The sequence below is a fragment of the Pelecanus crispus genome, chromosome 7 (assembly GCF_030463565.1).
Source record: "Pelecanus crispus isolate bPelCri1 chromosome 7, bPelCri1.pri, whole genome shotgun sequence".
In the NCBI taxonomy this organism is placed as follows: Eukaryota; Metazoa; Chordata; class Aves; order Pelecaniformes; family Pelecanidae; genus Pelecanus; species Pelecanus crispus.
In genome coordinates this window covers 20534875-20556509 of record NC_134649.1, presented here as the reverse complement: position 1 = coordinate 20556509, position 21635 = coordinate 20534875, and the positions used below count along the sequence as shown (strand labels likewise).

Below are 21635 nucleotides of genomic sequence, written 5' to 3'. Positions count from 1 at the left end.
TGTCCTGCTCAGTCACAAAAGCCCATTTTCATTCATAGCACTGATTTATTTTGCATTGGTGGAACATGTCTCTTGTTCTTGGCTAATGACAAGCCTCAAGAGTGTTCTAAAAACATACCAGCCAAAAGTTTTCTGTAGCCCTTTTTCTCTTGTTTTCCAGGGAGATATGATCAGTGAATACTTCCGAGCTAAATTCCTCACCACATTTTGTTCATGTTTGCTGCTTACTGAGTCTGGGTCTTTTAATTGATTTTACAGTTAATCCTAAACTCCAATTTTATGGTTTGTTTAGCACAGATTTTCCCACAGGTATTCAAATCTAAAGATACTTATCAAGCTACAAGCACTCTTCCCTGCTAAATCAAGGTATTGGTTTTAGCATCAGGAATATAAACAAGATAAAGGGCAACATGTATTTGAGATCAGAATTTGAAGCAGATTGTTCAGCGGATAGTTTTTAAAATCACAGCAAATGGTGCTAGTACATTTACCAGTGGCTTTGTAACAAAAATATTAGAGGAAAAGACAAGTGTAAATGCAATGAGAGCCACATGGATTGTTAATGGGGTTCAAATCCAGGAACTCAGTGCTGAAAAAACACTATTGCTAGAGGAACAGCTCACTTTCCAGTTATTACACAGCCTCACAAATTTGTTATGGAGGTCAGCCTCTGTCTGTCATTCGAATTAGAGAAACATCTTGTCTTATTATCCTGCTCTTATTTATACTGTGTGTATGAACGATGTGGAGATAATGCAGTTGCTGCTGCTTTTAAGCAGACTTGCCATTTAATCATGAAATCTTGATTGGTTTTACAATATATATTACAACTGCAATTATACAGTAGATGGTTTCACTGATTTAGTTCTCTGAATTTAGTTAATTATTAGAATGTAATCAAAATTATCTTTTCAAATCTCATAAGCTAGATACTCTTGAGTGTCATTATGCATTTTTGAAAGTGAGAAGCATAAGACTAACTGTTTCCACTGAAGACAACATGAAACGTCATTGACTTCAGGAAGAACAGGGTTTAGCCAGCCTAGCCCCAGATGTATACAGAATTCCTCTTGAATTTGGCATCTAAAGTGAGGGTCTGATATGCTTGTACTTCAGCATACAGGCAGAAAGTGATTGAGCACCAGCTTATACCTAAAATAACGTCAGGTCTGAATGCTGCTAAACACTACTGAGGAAATTCCAAGCTGAACTTTACACTTAGATCCATTTTACATTCAGTAGCACCACCACCACATCTGTGATTTTAAATAAATAAATTGTTATTGTATGTGTTTTCTCCTTTAAAGATGGCAGATGCATACTTATGTTTTAGATTCTTCCTCTTCCACACCCAAGAAAATTGTTTGATGTGAAAAGCAAGCTTTTGAGTGAAAGGAGAAATAACTTATTAATACTTGCTGTACATGAAATTTAGGAGCATAATCTTACACCAAAGTACACTGCATTTGCCAGCATTTTTATCTCGCATAAAAAAGCACATAAAAATCATCTTTTTGAAATGTTTGAAGGTACTTAAAAAGCAGCATTTGTGTGCTATGGGGAACATTACTTACTCTTTGAATACAGGTGTTTAAAGACAAGAACAGATAATAAATTTTTATGACATTTCTTCGGTTTGTCTTATTATTGCAGAAAGTTACAACTGAACTATTAAGTTCCGAGATGTGTGGTATCCATGAGGAGGTTTGAATTGTGCATTTCAAACAGCTGCCTAACAAAAGCCAAGTTACGAAGTAAACAAATACTGATTTTTTTCCTCCCCCTAAATTCAAGAAGGCATCAGTGGCTCTAAATGTGTAGAAAGATTATAGAGGATATTAGACACTGTCTGGGTTGCTGATGAGTTAAAAAGAAGTCACTGTCCCTGCACAACAAACAGCATTTCAGATTTTGCAGGGAAGAAAGTCTAAGTTCCCATGAGGATCAGGGTAGGAAAGGATGACGCTATGCTACCTTCATAGTGAGGATGCAGGAAAGTCTGCAAAAATAAAAATAAAGATAGTTCAACCAAGTAGCAGGAATGTAAGTAACATCCAGAGTTCTTCACATGAGAAGAAATGGTTGGTGTCAAACAGCTGGGGAGGTGAAATGAAAAGGTGTCATTTTAAAGAAATTAGTGCTTTTCAAAAACCCAGAGTCTGGTAACATGCAGTGTGTTAGTTGCAGCTGTCTGTCCCACAGTTTCATCCATTTCAGTGCTCAGGATCAGCAGAGCCAGTAACCCCAAACTGAAGGAAAGCAACAAACTACAAAGATACATGGGAAAATTAATTATATCCCGCAGCTGCGTAGCTGGATACCCAGAATTGGACAACTGCTGGGTGGAATATTCCCCTCAACTTTCACACCACAATTAAATCATCAGTTTGTACCTCTGCTCATTTTATAGTGGCCTGATAATCTGCCCCACTTTCCACTTCTCCTACTGTCAAGACCTTAAGGAAATTGTTTAACTGATTGGTGAACTCACAAGACCTGATGCCACCAAGTGGCTCAGAACAACCAGCACCATTGCCAACCATTACTTTTTTATTATTTACAAGTAATCAAATTTTCCTAAGTTCTAAAAGAAAACTGTAAATAGTTATTCTTACGCATTGAGTATATTTTGAAAAATCAGTTTATGATTTAATTGCAGTGTGGGGTTTTTTTAACCACAAATACAGTTTGGGACATAAAAATTAAAAAATACACTGGGAGGTTTCTATTACTACCTTGCAAGGAATATTTAAATCTTATTAACACTTTCACTTGATCTTATTTACCCTGTTTTTCCTTCTGCTTAAAAAAAGACAAACATTTTTCTTCATCACTAGAAAATGTAAACTGCAGCTTAACCTACCCCACAGACCTCTTTAAAAGGAGACAATATTTGTATGTTCTACATTTCAAAAATGCCAGATAATCAGGAACATTACAGAAAAGTAAAATCTGACACCTTGTTTCAGTTTTGACTGCCTATTCAAAAAGTGTTTACAGATATATTTCAAATTCCCCGTACTTTAATTAAGCCCAATAAAAGCAAACGGAAAACTTTGTAACACACACACAAAAGTTCCCACCATGTTCATCTTTCAGAGTCAATGAAAAAACACCAGTGACTGCTGGACAGCCTTACACGGCTGTACAACACTTGGGGTGGATGTATCCAATTGCCAAGAACAGTGCAGGCTGACACAACTACGTATCCAGCACCAGGATATGCTGAAGCCTCCATTTCTTTAACATGAACATTTAGTACGTGCTTGGCTCTTCACAAAATAAGAAGTAACAGAGAGATGGTGGCTTGGAAGCCTCGGAGAACCAAGCAGCTCATACAAATGTTTTTTTTAAAATGTTTTGGTGGTACTGGTTTTAGATCATTTGATTACATTAAAAGCCTTTCTTGACCATCCCGGAGGCTCTGCCCACATTCTAACCTAGAACCATATATACAGAACCTACTTACTGCATAGCTTTAGACAACTTAGCTATTCACTACTTTTGCTGAAACTTACAAAGTTGTTCTGTAACTACCTTAACTCATTGCATCTCATCCACTCATAAAAAGACTTTCTACCACAATATGGCAGCTACAGTTTTAGAACATCGCCCCTCACTGAGAAAAGACTGGTGGCCATCAAATCAACACCTGATATTAGGATCATTCAAAATAAGTAATTTTATTAATAAAAAGCATACCTGTGAATGTGAAGTTCTACTTTGCCATTCTTTCAATTTGACCTATCACAAAAATGCTTCAAAGTCACTTTGCAAAAACGGTTTTGCAAGCCTTCCTATTTCTGACCAGCTAAACAGAGAAGTAAGTGGTTAAACTTGGAAGTAATATCCATTATTTGTACCTAACTCTCAAACAGCACACAAGCTGTGACAATACACTAAATTACCACATAGGTTTTTAATGTGAAATTATGAAACAAAAGTTCCCCAGACAACTCCTCAGAACAAAATGATAGTTCCAAAAAATATCTCAAAAGTCCAATTATTTAATTTTCTTTTAAAAACAATTAACAACTGTTGTTACAAATAATATGTAAGACAACCAGTTTCTGATTCCAGAGAAGTGAAATGGCACCACCTACTGACGTACAGATGAGAAAATAAAGTCAGGAAAGTTGTCACTTCTTTTACTTCCTCACAACACCATACATTCAAGTTTGGAAACAATAGTAAAAGGAAATGTAAAAATAAACATGAATGCTGGAACACTTACCATGGAACAGGGAATTGAAAGTCAAGTGTTGTTATTCAAGGACTATTTTTCTATCAAACTAGGTACCTACAGTCTTCAGTATATTAAAATGTTTTTGGAGGCATATAAAATATAAATTAAATAGTCACATACTACTGACCCAAATATCTTCCCAGGAAAGCCATATACTTTATAAGCAATGGCAACAGCTGCTTATTAAGGAGTTGTCTATCAATTCATGATAACACACATAGCCGTCAAAATTTGTGAATAAAAACAGAGTAACTTTGGACACATCTAACTCTTCACTGATAAAATCAAGTACGGCAGCAGCCCCTTCTCTTCAATTAATAACAACATATCATATTTGCACAGGCACTGTGATCCTATGTATATACATTGACTAATTCACATTTCCAGCAGATTGCCTAAAAACTGCCAGCATAGAACATTTCTAAGCTATTTTTACAGAACTAAACTTCAACTGCTTCTGTACAGATTGCATACATTTTATAAAATCTTCTAGGAATTCATCCACTAGAAAAACATAGACAAAAGCACAATGCTTGCTATTTTTTATATTTCTTCCTCTGTGCTTTTCTTAAAGGCATATATTGAAAAAAAACCAGTCACATTTTTCTCAACAAGAAGTCATATGCCATCTAGAGGACTATCAAAGAGAGCTTTTCCTTTAGGAATTGCTGTACAAAAAGTGAGCGACTGAAGGAGGTTGCACAGTGGAGATCCTATGCTCTTCAGACATTTTTCACCGGTGCTTCCTCTTCTGTTCTTTGCTTTCTGTGTGTATTTAATAAATACAAAGAACAGTTTCTTGCTTTGCTAGCGAAGTTAAGTCTCTAGCAAGTCAAAAAAACCCCACCAACACCCATGACTCTAAACTTTTAGGGTATCCCACCCTAAGAAGTGGGACAGGTTGAAATTATAGCATCAGAGAACTATCTTTTTTTTTTTTTTTTTTAAACACACTGAGAGACTGAAAATACTTTGTGAAGAACATTACAGTGATCTGTAGCTCTGCTAGCTACTCACTTATCCATAGCTCTACGGCAGAGCTAAGAATACTACCTATTCCTAATAAAAACAAGATAAATAAGGTTAACTGTTTATTGTAACAGGGTTGAAAGCCATTAAGAAAAACAACAGACAGGAGAGCTGGCATTGCTCCATACCACTGCAATCTTCAGCAAGAACAAGTAAAACAAAAAACTCTTCAGTAAAATCACAGAAGAGCAAGCTATTACAAGCTACTACAGCTATGGACCATATTCCAAGAACATATGGATAAAATCCTTTCTGGTTAGAACAAGCACTGGGTCAAACAATTTTATCCACTAACTTCAACATATGCAGCTGGCCCAGATCAAATTATTTCTCTATTTCTATGAATCACCACACAGATACCTATTTTAGCTTTAGCAGAGCACAGAAACATGTATTTGAACACACTGCCCTTCCTCTTTCAAAACTGATTTCAGTTCAAGCCAAAATTTCTGCCTGCAAGAATGGTTTTCAGCTGATACACGGTAAAAATGGGACTCTTGTAACCAGTCTTTTGAGAACACCTGCAGAACTCACTTTAACTTTTACAAAAACCTGTATGACTTTCAAAATGTGATTTTGTAAAAACTTTATTTGCAAATACGTGGGCGTATTATTTATAAAAATTAATTGTCACTTCTTTTAACCATCATGGAGACAAACATAGTGGAAGTCCACAGACTCCCATTTGAAATGATGACTTTTCCAATCTCAGCTACAGATACAGTCATGGGGCGAAAACAGCAAATGCTTCTGGTCATAAAAAGCAGTAAAATAAGGAAAAGACATGTTAGAGTATCTTCTGATTCTAAAATTTTGTATGAATACCCTGAAGGAAAAGGCATGCAAATAATTCAAAGAGAGTACATGAACAAATCTACCTTTTTAGGACTAGCTGTTACTGTATTTTGTCTTTAAGTTGGTTACATTAAACTTTTGATAAGCTAATGTTCACCCACTGAATTAGTTGCATAATTAAAAAGAGATACATTATACTGCTCCCTAAAATTAAAAGGAAAAAAGATAATTTCTACTACTTAAAGCCTAATAATAAGGGACTTCACTAACATTTAAATTTTAGGACCCCACACATCTCAAAACAAAAGGAGCAGAAAATTTCATAGGAAAACTTGCTTGCGCTCTAAACCTCGCTTTTGATGCTGGTGAACCTCTGCAAGGGAGGCTGAGCTCACTTGTTGGAAACCACTGCTCTAGATCAAGAATGACAGACTTGCCGTGGAGTCTGTCAAGAGGCACTGAAGCACCTGACATCTCCTTTAAAAACAGGAGCATGAACCTTTAGATCTTGAATTAGTGAAACTAGTGAGCGTGGTAGTATATTATCAGGGTATGGGGGTCTTTGGTGACAACTGAAAATCAGAAGCACAGAGCAATTTTATTAATAGATGGTATCACTTAAAATATTCTAACTATGGTAATCACGGAAAGATGGTCAACATACAGAGGTGTTGACCATCTCAGCCACCTCTATAGCTGAATCTTTGATTATTAATGTAATCTAATAATTGGCATAGTTATCATAAGACAGTCTTCATCCTGGTCACACAGGAAATGCTTAGGGCACTCTGACTGACTTCAAACTTCTTTGCATGCTATAGACACAACCATGTCTCCACACAAGACATGCACATGGGTCTGTCAAAAAGCTGTCAAAAGTCCAGTGGAATCGGGTATCTCATTCATTGTTATGGAGAAATATACACTAATCAAAATCAGTGTTGGTTACCTTTTCCCCAAAGCAAGAAGATTTCGGAAAGATTTTTGGAACACACATCAAAGTTTTCACTTGTTATTTGGAAACTGAAAATAAAAATAAAAATAGTATCTTTTTCTCTTGGTTAACATTGGAAATCAATCTCTTGAAAGATAACTGGCAAAACGACCCCATTATTGTTTTGCACATACTACCTGAATTATAAGAAGCTACCCATAAAGGACATGTACTGCTTGAGTTATTAAAGATTACATTTCTGTCATAAAATGGTAATTATAGGGTAAGGTAAGTATCACAGAATGCTATACATGCAATTCCAGGTCAGTGAAGCAAGCTGTTGCTTTTGCAATCAACCATACTCACTCATCTGACATTTTATATAGCAGTCACAATACAACGTATCATGATATCAAAGGCTACCATATGACACTGCAATCCACTTCTCAGAAAACTTACCTGACTCTATTAATTTTGTGTTCTCATTTAGACGGAATTTAAATAAAGGGAAAAAACACTTTAAAAGGTCAAATTAAATGTTTCATTCTATATCCTTAAGCAGAATGCAGTTTGTAAAGTTTATTATCATTTAATCACTTTGATCTTTACAGAAAGAGCTACAGTGTCAGAAGTTGAAGAAAATTGGCAGGCAGTAATAACAACTCATGAAAACTTCCAAATACATGGTTGAAAGGGAGTTTGCTCTAATTAACACTAACTTTTAATGAAGAGCCGTGATAAATGAAATACAAACTACTTTGTTTTAAATTCTCTTTCTTTCCAAGAGATGGCCCTTACTGTGGAAGAAAGCGCAAGGATTAATTAATAGGGTTAACCCTATTAGCTGTGTTTGATCTCCAATTTGCATCATAGACTCAAATTTAAAAATTAAGGTTCCAAAGTTTTATTATTTGCTTTAAGGCTGCAATCATTTTATTTTCTATTATTAAACCTACCTCTTGAGAAAGTATGTTGCCACAAGAGAACTGCTGACATTGCATACTGGTAGCTATTTGTCCAATATGATTCCACACTTCAGGAATCTCCAGGGAATAGGAAATATCATATGACTGACTTCAGAAGTCTGTCATAGGTAAATTGAAATAATTCCTGGAGCAGAACAGAAAACACCACTCCAAAGATGAGCACATTTTGCCATACTGATGCTTAATGGCTACCACCAATTTGCACAGCAACAAACCACACAAGGGAAGAAAGCAGCAGGGAGACCAGCCAGACAAAAGCCCTTGAATCAAAGAGGGGTGAAAAAAACCCAAAGAACTGTCATTCATATTGCCCTTTCCACTAGCATCTGAAATTTCTAGTAAGAATCTCCATAAGGCAAATAAATTGGTTAGAGAAGTGCAGAGTAAATACCTCAAAAGAAATACATTCTAAAGAAGAGTGCGTTTCCCATAACGAGAAATTATTTTTTAAGAAAAATTAAACTAGCTATTTCATCTGTGATGTGGACCGGGTGGTTAAAAACAGTTAAATAACTCTACCCATTTATGCAAACTACATTACTAACTGAAAGAGGAAGGACTAGCCTAATTACACTGTGTGAGAAAGTACAGAAAAGCAGGACCAGCTTCTAAATACACTTCTGGTAAAGTCTGTTTCCTACTGTAGCTACGGCTCTTGGGAATACCCGCTAGGCACTGAAAATGAAACAACAGTGACTTGAAATGAATTTAAAAGTGCGTATGAAAATGGCGGGCCTGCCTAAACATTGGAGCTGGAATGGGCCCAAGCTGGCAAGCCCGGGGCTTGGGACACCCCGGACACCTCTGCAGGGCACACCAGCCCTCCGGGGCAGCTGGAGCAGGACAGGTGTGCACCCCTGCAGCAGGCTGCTCACCTGCCCATGCCTACTTACTGTAACACGGCATTGGGAGCTTCCTCACGAATGCCCGGGGCATAACCAAACCTCAGTCACCACCACGTAGAGCTCCCTGGTTTTCTACTCCCAAGCCCTACAGCACAGCAGTGAGGTGTCCACACGGCACAGCCTGTACCTGCCATCCCCAGCGCTTTGCCCCAGAAGGGTGACTGCGGGCATGGGACACGGGCTGGGGACATTCATGGCGAAAGGCCGCAGTGCCGAGGATCCCTGTGGGGAGCCTGGCCGAAGGTCCCCAGCGGCCGCCCGGACCTGCGAGGCCGTGCTCTAGGACGACGCGAGGGCTGGTTTTCCGAGGCAGATGTGGCCGGAGCCGCCCGGCAGCCCTCGCCGGCACCCCCGGCGGTGGGCGTGGGGTCCCCCGGGGGGGGGGGGGGCGGCCCCACAGAAACGTCCGAGGGACCGAGGCGGGGGTGAGCTGCCGTCGCCATCTCAGAAAAGCGCCCAAACCGCAGGGAGGGCCTGGCTGGGCGAGACCGAGACCGCGGCACGCCGCCGGCTGCCCGCGGGGAGGCGACGGCCCGAGTTGAGGGGAGGGGAGAGGAGCTGAGGCCTGGTCGGCTCCGGGCCCGGCGGCCTCCTCAGCCCCCTCGGGCGGGCGGGGCCCGCTGCCCTCGAGGCCGCCCCCTGGCGCCGCGCCGCGCCCACCCGGCGAAGAGGGAGGGAGCCGGCCCGAGGGCGCTGAGCCCGCGGCCCGGGGGAGGCGGCCCCTGCTACAGCCCGGCGGTCGCCCCCGCTGCCGCGACCCCGCTTTGCAGGAAGCCGTGCTCGGATCCCGCCACCCTGCGTGCGCAGGGAAACCACCGGGCTTTGCGCCAGAAAAGGCGGACGCGCGGCAGCAGCCCCCGCCTGCGCTGCGGCGCTTGGCCCCCGCACCCTACGGCGCGCCCTCCCCTCTGCCCCTGAAGGCGGAGCCGCCGCTTCTGCCGGTACCCCCGAGCCCGGGAGGCTTCCCTCGGGCGTCCCCCGCCGGGAGCAGCACACCCCCACGGCCGCCCCGGCCTCGGCCGCCCCCGGGCTGTGAAGAGGGGGCGCAGGCGGCCCGAGGCTCCGCTCCCCGCGGGCAGCAAGCGGGGTCGCGCTGCACCTCCTCGGGCAGCTTGGGAGGGCAAGCGGCTTCAGCTCTACCTCGCGTTTCACTGGTTTTCCTCCTCTCCCTTGAAACAGATAAAATAGCTGCAGAGTAATGTTGCAGTGCGTGCTAATAGCACATGGCACTCAAAAGAACAGTTATTTAATTGAATATCATTTTTAAAGGATTGCTTATCCGTTTCCTAATTCCAGGTACACTTACCGGTGCTATTCTGGAAAATTACTTACAAACGGAATTCAAGACACAGGTGGTTGCCTACACTTTATTGGTTGAGAGCATAAATGCGAGTTTTACAAAGTCATTGCATTTCAGGTGAGGAAGCTCAGAAGCAGTATTCGGCAGCGTTGACAGAACTTGCTCAGGCTTCTTGGAAAAATTCCGTCCTTCATCTGAAATACATACCAGAGCTAGTTAGTTGCTATGTTGCCTGGGGAAAAAAAAAAAAAAGTAACACTAAGGATTTGCAGACAGCCTTGAAAATAAACATTCAACTTTTTTTTTTTAAAAAAAAAAGCATTATTGACATTGTAATTTGCACTTCACTTGTTAATTGGGTAAGTAAAGACTGCAATTTCCTTTAGAGATGAGCACATTGCTAGTGGTCCAACAAAAGCATGTATGCAGATGAAATAGTGCTGAAAGTGTCAGAAATTGTGAATGTAAGCAGTTGAGAAAGGTGCCAGCCTCCACAGTTCTGGAGCTTCTCATTTTCTGTCCCAAGCATAAGCATGTTCACAGTAGCATCATCTCTTTATGCTGTTTTGCAAAGGTGTTAAACCAAGTCAGAAAGGTTAGCGAGCACAATGGTAACATTTCCCTGAGAAATCAAAAACCATTTTGAAACAAGTCCACCAGTCTGAGAGACCTTGGGATACCAGGTGTAGCTGTGTATCGCCTTTGGAGTGGTAGCATAAGCAGAAAAAAGTCACAACTGCAGTAAGTCATCTCAATCATCTACTCAGGGAAGGTATTTAAAACTAAATAGGGCAAAATTCTCAACATTTAGTGAATGTTTACAGAATTCATGTTCACTTTGAAGTCATTACAATGTATTCAGTAGTACAGTTCAAGATACACACGCTTTCCACAATTCATTAAACATGTTAATTCCTCAGATGAGGAAAACGCTCATACCCTGCTCAAAACTTACAACTTTATTTCGCAAATTGATGGAACAGTATGTAGAGTATGTGCTCAGATAAATTTATGTAACATTTGTTCACACCAGAAGCTTAGTGCTGATGTGCTCTGCTGAAGACAGTAAAAAATTTTTGAAGCAACTACAAAACATCCTAGAGCACTGCAAATTCTCTTATGTTTTGCATTCCATTCTACGCCCTTTCTTTAAACCTCTAGATGGCAAGGATAACATTATGCAACATAAAAGCTTCATTTATGTATCTCTTGAAGATCAGAATCTTTCTAAAGAAAAATGATTTTGAAATCTTACATTATATTGATGACTTCGGTATAGTTCAAGAATTCTAAAGAGCCACTAGTCAACCAAGTTGGAAAAAGAATCATTTAGGAAAAAGGCAATATACCAGATTATAAAAGCTGGATACATTCTACACATGTACCAACAACTTGCCTCTGGTCTACAAGTGTGCACTATTTGTATAGTAATTGCTAGTCTGCAACCGAAAATAGATCCAGGAACTGTAATAAATCACCATTTTTAAGCAGTGTAAATATGCCTGCCATTTCCTTTTAACAAATTGAGAATGCAAATGTATTTAAAATGTTATCAGGATGTAGATGAATGCCACCAACTTCTGTGAGAAGTGAAGGACTTGCAGAAGTGATTTTAGGACTGCTGAGCATCTAGAACCAGTTCAGATCAAGGGGATCTGCAAGATAATGTTTAAACAGCTGGTCCTAAAGCAGCAAACTTGTCTGCCAGAAGCAGTCTGGGGAAAAAAAAAACAAAAAACACCCAAACCCAAACCAAACCAACAAATAAGATGTTACAAGAATGTAACTCTAGCTTGCTGTTGCTTAAGGTAAAGAGACAATACATCCTTTCAGCTAAACATAGTTTATTAGATGAACATGTAAAGAGCATGAACTTTAGAAGCTACTTGTCATCCATGTGTTTCCCATTTATTCCTTCGGGTGCCCACTTGGGTGTCTCAACCATTGATCTGCTTTTGTCTTGGGTAGACAAAACCATTCTTTCCTTAGGTTTGCTAATTTTCATACCAATTGTGAGTCACCGCCAAACCACAATAATTTGAAAGTCAAGAACTATTGCTAATATAATAGCCAACAAATACTTCTGTCAAATCCCTCAATATTCAGTGTTGAAGAAAGCTGGACAAACAGTACTTGCATATTAATTAATTATATATAAGGTTACTTAAGAGTCATACCTTTCACATAACATTTTCTTTTTTGGTGGTGGTGTTTTAAATCAGTATTAACAGCTTAAGTGACTAGATAATTCTTAATCAAACTGGAGATTGTGTCTCATATTATCTTTACTGGCATTGCCCAGAAGTTACTTTGGAAGGGTATTTCATGACGCTAAGTGTCTGGAAAAATGGTTCCTTATGAAACTGAAGGTCATGGAAATAATATGCTTAGATTTAAGCAATCACTACAGGAAGAGAAGATATTTCAGGAGAAATCTAAAGAACAGTCAAATTTAGGAACAAGCAAAGCCATACAAAAACCCTTGTGGTTTGCCACTGAAGTTAAGCAAAGCTTTACAGATGCGACTCAGCTGGACACCTTTCCACAACAGATGTATTGAAAACAGAGTGGAAATGCCAACTGTATAAAAACCTATGTGGAATATTTCATACAAAATACTCCAAATACTTTTCATTATGTAACTTTTATTTGAGACACACATTGTAAAAAAGTTCACATGGAATAATAAAACCATTGGAGCGTGAAGGCTTTTTTAGGGGCTGGGTTTGGGGTTTTTGTCTATACACATCAATACACAATTAATGATTAGGTTTACAAGTTAACCACATGACAAGTTCACTTTTATCTGCAGGAGCTTTTCACATTACACCTTTATACCAGAGATAAAATGTGCTTAAACACACACAGTAGAACACTTCTATTTCAAAATTAAGCATTTTCTCAAGGACTATACTTTTTATATTCTGAATTTAGTAGCTATATAGCATTAAAATAACTGTAATTGAAGTTTTATTTGCAAAAATGTTCGTAAGGCCATAGGAATGCACTAAAATACTATGATTCACCAGAAACAAGAAAAATCAATTGAAATCCTGCTTTTGTGGAAGAAAGAAATACAAGTTTTATTTATAAGAATGAGAATGGCATAAACAGTTCAGTGAACGGAGGAGAAAAAAGACCTATTATCACCTACAGAACAATCCTTATGAAGTTTAACATTGCAAAATTTCAGTTACATTAATAGATAACCAAATAACAGATGCATTTTCACAAATAACACATTTATGCATTTTACATATTATTCATGTACTTTCAAATCATTATCCACTCACAATATTTTAATGTGGCATGTATATTCAAGACTCCTTTATTCACTTGTGAAAATGATCCACTTAATTCACTTGACTTCAGCAGACTAGTATGGGAAAGGTACTTACAATGGGAAATACTTTCTGTAAAAAGAACTACAGGTCTGAAGAGTCAATTAGCATTTTTGAGACTGTCCCCCAAATAGAAGAGTGAGCTGTGTTAAGTTTTATGAGTGGTTTAAGTTTTAGCAATAATAGAACTTCCAGGCAGTAAGTAAATCAAATAGTCTACATACACTCAACAAAAACTTCTTGTGCATGTTTTGCTGAGCACAGACTGAAAGCTAAAACTGCAGAGCACTGAGACCAGTTTTGTTTTTTGTTTGGCTTTTTTTTAAAAAAAAACAAAAAACATTTAGAAAAACATTGGTCAAGATACAGTGCACAGACATGGGGCTGAGGGAAAGATTTCATAAAACTCAACAGCATAAGCAGCATTTTTGTATTATTGAAATCCACCAAAAAATGTCTGCCTTTCCTGAAAGGTTAATGGCAATTTCTGGAACAAAACAGAAATACATTTGCTGCTTAATGAATAATAATTATATGACTTTCATTCTAATGGATATTAAAATACTAACTAGTTGACTGAGGTATAGTTGAGTCCTTCAAAATTTAGATTATATAGTCTTGAGCAAAGTAGCAACAGAGACTGCACAAAGCAATCATAGTGATACTAGAAAAGCCTGTAGTACCCAGCATCTGATGCGTAGGCAGAACATACCATTTATCATCACCCGCTTGTCTAAAGGAAAATATAGCTAAAAAAATTCCCAGTAAAACATACAGCTGATTTGCACGCTAAGATACAGCACATTTTTCAATGTCTGACAAGGCAGACTGTACACAGAAAGAGGTCTATACTGACAAAAAGTTAGCACACTGATAAAGTGCAGCCACTCAGCCATTTAATACTGCTGGAGAAGAGGGGCGGGGGCAAAACAACAAAGAAAGAGAGAGAAATCTGCATTTTACCTTATCCATAAGACCACATGATATTAGAATTCTTCAGTTTCAGCAGGGGACAACAAAATTGCATTAAATTCTTCTACAAATAGAAAAAGACGAACTTTACATGAACATTAAGCAAAGTGAAATATTTACTGCATTATTTTATCATGCATAAAGTGAATTTCCTATGGTCTTACCTCACATTTATGTACAGTTTAGCACAGCTAAATGTAAGAAAATAGCAAGGTTTTTATTCTTCCCTTCCCCCCCCTCCCCCCCCACAGAGCAGATACCCCAATTTGCTGCTGCTTCAAGAAGCACTTCATAGACTCTACTACTTACAGGCTCTTTCAAAGGGAAGTTCATGGAGACTAATATTGAATGAACACTTAACCACACAGCGAAGACAGGAAAAACAATACAAAGCATTCTGTAAACGGTGCCAAACACAGAACATGTCAGTTTTGGTTTGCAGACAACCCCTGAGATAAAAATCAGAGTATTACGACACCAAATAAGTCAGAGGTAAATCACTGAAAATAAACAACATTCATAATTGGTGTCACAACACTTTCTGTATAGAAGCACTTTTTTTAACCATACAGAAAACATAACTGCTTTAGCCTGTCCAAGAAAGACATCAAGGGTAGACAACAGAGCAGTTAGGGTTGCTTTGTTTTTTCACTAAACCATGTTGCCATGAAGATTTTTCTGTTTTAGTGCAGCAACAGCAGTTTATGAGATTCACCATCTAGTTACAATAACTATTTCTATTGAACTACATGTGGGGACAGGTTGATAACCACTTAAAACTTTATGGAACCAGCTACTAATCTTAAACCTTTTAAAATCAAAAGTCTTTAGATCTAACACTATTGGCCTGTTCACTTTCAAAATATTTACAACAGACCCAGCGATGACAAATTCAGTACCTGACACCACAAAATGAAGCAGTTATCTGTGGTAACAACCAACTCGCTGTTTACAGCTCTAGACAATGTAGTGAAGCAAAAGCAAACACATCAGACGTTAACATTGACAGAATGCACCTATCCCCTGGTAAGAAACATGCTGGACACAAACTTGTAGTTAAAGCTTACAATGGTCCAAGTTTGGCACATCGACAGAACTAAAGCACCTGTATTAATTGCTCATTGAGGAAATTTTTCAGAAGACAATAAAAAAGTAGTAGAACAAAGACTAGGTTATACAATGTTCAGTTGAGTAAAAAAGGCAACTACGTTTCACCTCTGCTTCTAACAGTCTAGGTCACTGTACCACTTTTTGATGAAAAAAAATAACTTAACTGCTTGAGCAGACCAGAGAGGGCTTCACACATTCAGCATTAACTGCATCACTAACAGTACATTATAGCCCTAATGTGACCATTTCCTTAGTGCCGGAACTTGATAAACTTTAGCAACTGCACAGGAAGCTAGTTTTTGGACACTTCTGTTGTCAAGGGTCAATGCTTACAGACATTAACAAACTATCCTTAAAATTACAGCAGAAATGGAAGTCACCTTTTAGAAGCAGTCATTTCTGAACAAATGAATCCACAAAGAGCTTACTCAAAACTCATGCATTCAGCTTCCACAAGCCACTTAAGTGATAGTGATGAGGCCAATTTGTGACGATGATTTCAACTCCAGAGTGTACTTCCTCATCAGAAACAAAAAAAGGTGCAGACAGTTTGAGCTAACAAACGGAAGTTAAGTGAGGAAAGACACTGTGTTTATTCAAATAACTGAAAGGTGCACGTGTGAATCAGACAGTGACTGGCAATTCAGAACACAACTTTGCTAAGTCTGGTAAAGAAAGAAAAGCAACGTACTACATTCAGAATAGAAGCCATAGCTTCTGCATGAACAGATTTGTGCATCTAAGAGACAAAACCCATATAAATGGTTAAACGCCAATTATTACAGTAATTCTCATCACTAGAGTGTCAACATCCATACTGCAGTCATGGCCACAAGTATATAGAATAGAAAACAATGGAAGTGAGACTTAATTTTTCCCTGGCTCTTCTGCTTGAAAATAAATTTGTTTAAAAAGAGAAAGAAAAACCTGCACAAATCTGTTAAGAATCTTACTTACAAGTCAAACTGTGCAAATACAAATGTAAGATTGTGCTGTAACAGGCAGTAAGAGGCCGATATGGATGTGCAAAGTTAAAAGAAACATAGCAGCTTTTGCAACAGGCAGTAAAACAGAAAGTAAAAAAGGAAAACAAGTTAACTCTTGCATTTGTGTCTCCACTTCATAGCTTCCATATCTGAGAAAGAAGAGCCTGACAGGTCAATAGGCTTAGTGAGCAAAATCCACTTGGTATTTTGTGCATCGCAGTCTACGTTCAATGGAGCTCTCAGCAGCAGCTTGGTGGTATTATTTCTGAGGCTTTGTGACCCTGTGCTTTCAAAGAAGCAGAAAAGGTTCTAAGTGTGCTGCAGTCTATCATTAGAAGTTCATCAAAGTAGCGTGCATCGAAAGAAGCTGCTCTTCTTAGATCGATTTTCTGTTATTTTTACTGGCCCACCTGCCCCTGATGAACTGTTGTCATTCTGAAAGAGAAGAGAGTATCAACATCATAAAATGAAGAAAAAAATAAGTCTAGCTTTCCTAGTTTCCCTCCCCACTTCCACTCCTTGCAAAACAATTACAGACCAGAGGTTTGTTTTAACTTGAGCTCCTCAATTATCCAGACTCTGTTAATCACTCAGTAAAACTGCCTATTTTAAAAAGAAACATTTATCCAATAATCCAGATCGCACTTATTAGCCGAAGGAGTGACTACATAATTTGACATTTAATAAAGCAAGGATTACACTGTTACATTTCAAAAGAACACATCAGTTTCAGGCTGCCCAATGTTAATGTTCCTGCAAAATAAAGAACATTTACACACTGATGTGTAATAAAGTGTGATAAAGCACCGTTTACTCAAATTTGATCTAGCATCCACTGTAATCCCCAGGAGTTTTTTGTAGGGCTACTACTCAGCCAATCATTATAGTAATCATTTCAATGTATCTAGCTTGTATGCCAATTGGAAATACAAACCATTTTTCTGTTGAGCTTTGTCATAATGTCCCGTGCAAGTGTGAAAAATGCCTGGTGAGGAGTGGAAAAAAAAAAAAGTTAGTCACAAAACACATTAAAGTCAAGATAGATTTGGAGTAGCCAAACACATTAACAATACAGTATTCTGTAGGGCACTGGTAGTACTTCAAGTTGCAAGGCACTACGAACAGTAAGTGTTTACTTAAAACCGCAATAAGCATGCTTTAGAAGAAAAAACTGTTTATTTTTAGTCTCCATCCCTCCAATCTTCGAAGCAAGTGAACAGACTTTCCCATCACATACCTCTTGGGCAAAAAAACCCCAAAACCCAAAAAACCAATCTGCTGAAGAGAAGGCTGCATACACTAATACTGTTTTTTTTCCACCCTACTGTGCATCGCAACTGGAAACCCACAGAGAGGGTTTGAGGATGGCATGCCTGGGAATCCACATTAAGGTTAGCTTGCTTTCCGTCCCCCAAAAGTTTTGCTCCTGGGCTATCTATAGTGTTATTTATGCTTCCAACATCCCTATTTAAAAAAATCTCAGCATCTCAGACTTCAATGTATGAAGGAGCAAAGAAACTTCTGTAGCAGAAAAATTCTGCAGTTCTCCAGAAGCAGGGAAAAGCAAGATTCTAGGCTATCTGGAGATATCAACAATCCAAGGACAGTTCCAAAATGTAAAAAACTGTAAACACTTCCCCTCTCCTTGTGCTCAGAATATGTCCAAAGACCAACACTCATTTCATGCAAATAAATCACAACAAATAAAATTAATTAATTCGATTCTGATCACAAGAATATCACAATTGCATCATTTCCCATAAGTTAAGCATTTGGTGGAAAGACGACTAGATTGTTCCTTGCTGAATGCCTATACCAGCTGCATTTTTAAATGCTTTCTTCGCTATTCATGTGACAATTTAAAATAATATTCAGATAGCCAAGTCGTTTGGAGTAAGCACAAACTAATGTTGTACATTTAGTGACCTAGAGGAGTTAAAATTAATTGCAGGGCACATCATGAAAGAGCAAGTCAACCATCTCAAGAAACTAATGAAGAAGACAGGTACTTTTTATTAGGAGACTATTGCTATCCACCATTGGTATTAGCTGCTAATGTTCACACTTCCATTGTCTGCTGTAAGAATTACAATGACACTGTGAAAATCGGGCCAAGCACTATTCCAGATGCAAGACAATGCAAATAAGTCCATTCTAACTATATTGTATAACAATCATCCTCAGAAAAAAAAAAACGCTTGGCTGGCACAGCATCAGTCATGTTATTTTAAAGTAACAGTCTCCTTAGTTTGTAGCTAATTTGTTAGCTGCAAGATCTGAATGAAGTACGTGTTTGGAGGACTTTTAAAAGGTATCCCATCAATACACATGGAAAAGCTTTTAGATGATTAGGTACAGGAACAACATTTAAGAACAAGTCTGTCTTATCTGAATGAATGAATCTTAATGTAACTGCCTTTTGATACCATTTTCTTGCCCATGCTCTTCACAGAATTAAGATCCTCCCCCCACCCGCCCTGAGATGACAAGAGTGATTCATAGTAAGATAGACTAGAATTGAGCCACTCTTCCTTCCGATTCTATTTCCTTATGCTCTCATACATAGGGATCTTGTGTTTTTAGCGCAAAACTTACTTGCAGGAAAAGACTGCAAGTCTGTCTATAGACTATTATAAGCCACCTTACTCCTCAGCTTATGACAGTCTATGCTGATGTTCCAGGTTAACATACAAATATTCAGTCTCATCTGCATAGCACATATTTAGCAGTAACCTGAAGACTCCTTGACACAGTAGCATGTTATTCTGAAAATAAAGAATCTTGAATCCAATTTCCTGCACAAAGTGTTGTTCTAAATTACACCTACTCCCCAGCCAAAAGCACTTGCAGTTTAAGTAGCAAGGCACAGAAGTCTAAAGCAACTGTTTGTTACAATAATAGTAAACCACTCTGTTAACACCCATTTAAAAACAATTCCACACATTACCAGGAAACAAGAAATGCTGGATTTTACAGCAGCTCTCTAAATATAATAAAATTGGTGACCCAGGAGCACAGTTGGGACTTCAGGTCCCAGATCAGGTCAGAAAGCCCAGGAGATCATGAAACATGCCTCCATAGCAGTAGTAGTTCAAGAACCACACTTAAGCATAACACTCACCTCTTCCACATTTATGCTGGATTTTGCGCTTGTCTCCAAGAATTTGATTCCATAATCAATTGCTAACTGGAAGAGAGGTTAAAGTTTTTCAGTGTTTTTGAAGTTCCTTTGTAAAAGGAATATTTCACATAGGTTCATAATAGAACAGATGCTGTACGATGCAGCAAGCTTTAAAAACAAAACCGAACAAGCTTCATTTCTCCTTTTCTCTTGCAAAAACATTAAAGTTACTGGACAATTAGACAAAATATTAGAACAGGCCATGCCCTCACGTAAATTCAAAACTAACAAAGAGGTTAATTGCTCACAAAAAGGCTTATTTAGGACCTAAAAGAACATTAAGATAGAATCTTCGTTGATATGGATTCATGGACCAGATAACTACATACAATTATGCCATAAGCTGTGTTACTAGCAACTACACTACTTTAGCTGTGTACATGATCAGTTATATAGTATTCTTGCTTGCTTGTTTGTTCTGCAGAACAACTAATTACTTAAACTTCAATAACAGCACTTACAAAAAGAGTAAGTAACCACCATGGTCAACTGAGTACAACATGATCAAACTATATACAAAGGTTTACATTGAGATTTAGAATACTTCATGCTATAGCAAAGGTCAACATTCTTTACAGGCTCTTCCCCTCAAGACAATAGGACCATTAAGTTTATTCAAACTTGAAGACAGTCAAGCACTATTTAAAAACAAAAAACCCAAACCTGGCATCCTATAATATACAAAAGTTTCTGAAACAAGAAGTTTGGTGCCCATTATCTCTAATATGCCTAAAACGTACCAAATATCCAGCAGCCAAAATCCTAAGAAAAGTAGCCTTCTAAATAAGGTAAGCCACAAAAGCTTACCTTCTCCCCTTTTTCTTTTGAGACTTGTCTTTTTTCATTCATATCACATTTGTTACCCAGGATCATTCTTTCTACATCTGAAGAGGCATGCTGAAAGAAGGAAAAGTAATCGCTCAGAAACAAAGTGCATCATTATTTAAAAGAAACTTATGTGTCAAACTCATCCACAAATGAGTATTTTATTTTTAAAAAGTTATCTCAGTAATGCCTTCACATTAGAAAGAGACTGACTTTTGAAACAGGCAGCTTAATAAATAAATATTAAAATAGGTTGGAATAAATACTCCTAGATTAAATTTCCCTGAGTATTGCTACAGGTGAAATACAGTAGCATGAGCTCTGTACCAGGCTGTACACATGCACAGGCATTTGGCTATTCTGGAAATGCAACGGTATACACTTTACTTCAAAGTGGTACATGGACATCTCAGGTATTTGGTTGGAGCATCATTAAGTGATACATTTGCATTTTAAAAACAGATTATTAATAAAAGACTTAAGTAATAATCACTTCAGCAAGAGAACTTCAACAAGAGAACTTTTCTAGCCCGGTCACTATTGGATCAAATTGGTCACTAATACAGGAATTTTGCTTAAGAACCAAAGAACAATACTAAAGAAAAGCCCGTGGATTTTATGTTTAAGGAAACAAGCCGGTAAGATTCTGTTACCCAACTACAGCTTCACTAAAATTAATGTTTCTCCTCTAACTTCATAATGACCAATCACTACTTGACAGCATATCCCATTAAATAATTTTCAATAAGTTAGCAGGAAGGAAGCTTACCCAAGACCAAATGAAAGGGTCAAAAATCTCTAATGAGACAAATACACACCACAGTAACAACTGAAATTAGACAGATCTCTCATCATCTCAGTAAAAGGTAGACACCCTAAAATCTTGCTCCTTTCCATTCCTTAGACACACCCAAAAGCAAAAAAGAACAATAAAAGTCATATAGTAAGATCAGGTTTGAAACACTTTATGCTTACTTTTTAAACTTAAGTTTTCTACCTTCTATCCCTAGATGAATGAGATAATA

The 21635-nt window shown here is 38.3% G+C and overlaps 1 protein-coding gene across 5 annotated transcripts in view; it reads right to left on the bottom strand.

Moving 5' to 3' along the window:
- Positions 1 to 10248: 10248 nt before the first annotated feature.
- The window catches only part of RAB8B (RAB8B, member RAS oncogene family), a 31160-nt gene continuing 19773 nt past the window's right edge, over positions 10249 to 21635 (bottom strand). Inside the window, exons 5-10 of one of the 5 annotated variants that reach the window (XM_075713763.1) lie at positions 20593 to 20682; positions 19726 to 19791; positions 17539 to 17589; positions 17015 to 17039; positions 14500 to 14572; positions 10249 to 10427 (exon numbers count right to left, since the gene is read on the bottom strand). In XM_075713763.1, coding sequence (XP_075569878.1) covers positions 14523 to 14572; positions 17015 to 17039; positions 17539 to 17589; positions 19726 to 19791; positions 20593 to 20682 — 282 coding nt within the window. In that variant the 3' untranslated portion in view covers positions 10249 to 10427; positions 14500 to 14522. Of the gene's footprint in view, positions 10428 to 14499; positions 14573 to 14759; positions 17040 to 17538; positions 17590 to 19725; positions 19792 to 20592; positions 20683 to 21635 lie in introns of those variants that run through there. The other 4 variants (XM_075713764.1, XM_075713765.1, XR_012831189.1 and 1 more) reach the window with 4 other exon arrangements.